This window comes from Petaurus breviceps, unplaced genomic scaffold (assembly GCF_028583685.1).
Source record: "Petaurus breviceps papuanus isolate PSGF00001 unplaced genomic scaffold, PetGlider_PUasm1.0 187, whole genome shotgun sequence".
NCBI classification, from domain to species: Eukaryota; Metazoa; Chordata; class Mammalia; order Diprotodontia; family Petauridae; genus Petaurus; species Petaurus breviceps.
The window spans coordinates 25,030,141-25,033,485 of NW_027185799.1; the positions used below are offsets into that span (position 1 = coordinate 25,030,141).

General features: G+C 41.6%; 1 protein-coding gene across 1 annotated transcript in view; it reads left to right on the forward strand.

Moving 5' to 3' along the window:
* The window catches only part of GLDC (glycine decarboxylase), a 114,149-nt gene that overhangs the window by 82,235 nt on the left and 28,569 nt on the right, over window positions 1-3,345 (forward strand). The window contains exon 18 of the mRNA XM_069090759.1: window positions 1,489-1,638. Within this exon, the coding sequence (XP_068946860.1) occupies window positions 1,489-1,638 (150 nt within the window). The remainder of the gene's footprint in view (window positions 1-1,488; window positions 1,639-3,345) is intronic.

The following is a 3,345-nucleotide window of genomic DNA, read 5'->3' on the forward strand; positions in this document are numbered from 1 at the left end:
TCCCTCCCTCCTTCCTTCCTTCCTTCCTTCCTTCCTTCCTTCCTTCCTTCCTTCTCTCCTTCCCCAGATCTCTCTGATAAAAGTTCTTTGCCTTTGGGTGCACTTTATAAGACCATCAAACGTATGATGTAATCATAAAAAATCATTGATTTTTTTTTTAAGTCCCTACTTAATTATCCCATGAACCTAGGTCTAACAGCCTGACAACCTATTGCTTTTCTGTGTATCTGTGCTTTATCAGGAGGCCAAGGACAACAATTCCCCTTCATCTATCTTTTTGGAGAGAGAAGAAAAGGAAATACTGGGGGTGGGGTGATGGGGGGGAGGGACGGGGATGTCAGCTGGATTCACTGTACTCAAAGGAAAGTGGAAAGTTGAGACAGCAATAATAATAATTCAGTGGTTGTTGTTTTTTTAATTGGTCCTATGACTCCTGTGGTTAATAAGGAAACTTGCAGTGAGGGAACACTTTGCCAATTATCCCCAGCTCTTAGTATAGAGTTTGGCACATTACTAGGTGCTTAATAAATGCTTACTTACTGACCAACTGACCTTATAGGCTTAGAGAGGTGTCTAGGGCATTTAGACCTTTATAAGGGTCTATCTTAACAAGTATTATCTGAATTTTACAAATGAAGACTTGAGGCTTAGGTAAAAGGACTTGCCCAAGTCATGGCCCAAAAGGAGGTAAGTGGCAGAGCCAGGAATCACTTCCAGGTCTCTTGACTCTGGGTCCTTTGCTCATCCATGACACCATGAAAATCAGATTAAAAACCAAACAAACAAACCCCACTTTAGAGATTTGTGTCCGAATTATTTAGAAAATCACTTTGACCTTCTCCAACTTAGGCTGTTGAGAACTAGCTGGAATAGGTGTTTTTATTTTTCTTCACTTGGGGAGGGGAGGGGGAGCTAATTATAGCTGAGATGTCCTAGCTACTCATGGGATTTCAGGCAATTTCTAGAATAAAAAGCCTGAGACTAGTATCATAATAGCAGCTAGCATTTATATGTTACTTTTAGATTCACAAAGCATGTTACAAATATTATCTCATTTTATCCTCACAACAACCCTGAATAGAGGGTGCTATTGTTAACCTCTATGTTATAGATGAGGAAATAGAGACAGAGCATAAGTGACTTTCCCAGGGTCACACAAGCTAGCAAATGTCTGAGGGCAGAATTGAAATCAGGGTTTTCTGACTCCAAAGTCCAGTGCCTTATCTGTTACTCCACCTACCTGCCTAGGTATAGTAGAAAAGGTGTTGCTTTTGAATTTGAGACCAAGTTCCTGTTCCCATCTCTGCCCCTTCCTTCACTGTGTGACCTTGGACACATCACCCAGTCATTTTGGACTTTAGTTTCCTCATCTGTAAACTAAAGAGGCTAGACTAAATGATCTTCCAGACTCCAAATTCTGTGATGCCATTTTTCTTTCTATTCTGGAGATGCAAATGGTTTATTTCCCTCTGCTTTTCTGTCCTATAGGTAGATAAGCATAAAGAGAACCTGGCAGCCATCATGATCACTTACCCATCTACTAATGGAGTATTCGAGGAGAATATCAGTGATGTGTGTGACCTCATCCACCAGCACGGAGGTCAGGTTTACCTGGATGGAGCAAACATGAATGCACAGGTGTGATGGTCTGTCCCTTCCTTTTTATTCCTTCTCGGTACCTTTCCTCATTACCACTGGAGTTTCTGTGATTTCAATAGCTTCCTAAAGGATCTTCTATTCTCTCTCCATTCCAGATCTTGCTACCTACTATTGCCAGAATGCTATCTCTTTTCTTAAAATTAAAATCTTATTGAAGCTTTTGTCTTTACATCACCATTGTTCTGAAATATACCTACCTTAGCCTCCCACCTAGTAATCCTTCCCTCTTAACAATGGGAAAACAGTTGAGCAAAGCTGGTTAATATAGCAAGCGCTTCTGACAGCACGTGCCACATTCTGCATTGATTGTCCCCCATCCCTCTGAGAAAAGGTCAGAGCTGCCTTCATCTCTTTTCTGGGGCCACAATTAGTCATTGCAATTGCATAATTTGTTCATTTTGTTTATGTTCTATTAGTATTTGGGGTTTTTTGTATTGATGAACAATTGTTTTTTGTATCTAGATCTGGTCTGGTCATGTTATCGTTTCTCAGGATTCTTCAGTGGCTGCCTATTGCTTACTGATTTCCAATTTCTTTGTCTAGCAATCAAAGTCCTTCACAGCCTGATTTTTGAGGCCCCATTCATATTACTGTATGACTCTGTCTCTTGCCATGCAGCATGACTTTGCTTAAGGCTGTGTCTGACGTCTGGAAGATCTTTCCTCCCTGGCTTTGTCTGCTGAATTCATTGTAAAGGCTACCCCTCCGTGGAAATTCCTCTTTTCCCCCAGTACCTTATATGACAACTGTGTTTTGAACTTACCTTGTAGCATCTTGTATTTCTCATGATTTCTATTTAGGATCTTGGTTTAACTACGGGGCTAACCAACTCTTCCTTCACATACCTGACAGCCTAGTGGGGAATGTATACTGTCTAAATTTTTTATCTTCACCAATACCTAGCATATTACTCCACCCACAGTAGGCACTTGATAAATGTGTTTTGAATAGATGAATGTAAAAGAGTTCTCTCTATAAACTGAGTCATCTTTGAGAAACCTGCAATTTCAATGCAAAAAAAAAAATGAGACTTTATTTTTCTTCTCATGTCCTACATTAGCCAAATTAACACATGATATATAGAGGGTGAGGCTCATAAATTTAGACCTGAAAAGGGTCTTAGGGATCATTTAATATACACTCTCCTTTTGCAGATGAGAACCCTAAAGAGGTTAAATGTCTTCCTCCTACAGGTTTTTAGTACCTGAGCTTGGATTTGAACCCAGGTTCTCTAACTTCAAAGATTACATCACACTGCCCCTTTTCTGCATTCTTTACATCTGGTTTCATCCACTGCTCCCCATTTCAGCAGGAATCAAATACTGGAGTCCTGCAGGGAGGGAATCCAGAATGGATATTTCTCCAGCAAGTTTGGCAGGTGGGGATGGAGCCCTATGGGGGCAGCCTCTGGCCAGAGGGGCTGCTGGAGCCTCCTCCCAAGCATTGAGGTGCTTTCTGACTCCTCAGCGGCCTGGGGCTCCATCATTTACCCTCTCGGATGCACTGCTTGTTCATCTGTAAAGTAGAGATGGCTGTGCATGTCCTAGGGGGTGACGCTGATGAATTCTTTGGTTTTGTTACATGCTCTGCTGATAAAACACAGTGGGGAGTGGGAGACAGTCCTGATCTGCTTAATAGTCTCCTGAATACATTAAGCTTGCTACCTCATATCATCGCCCCCCCCCC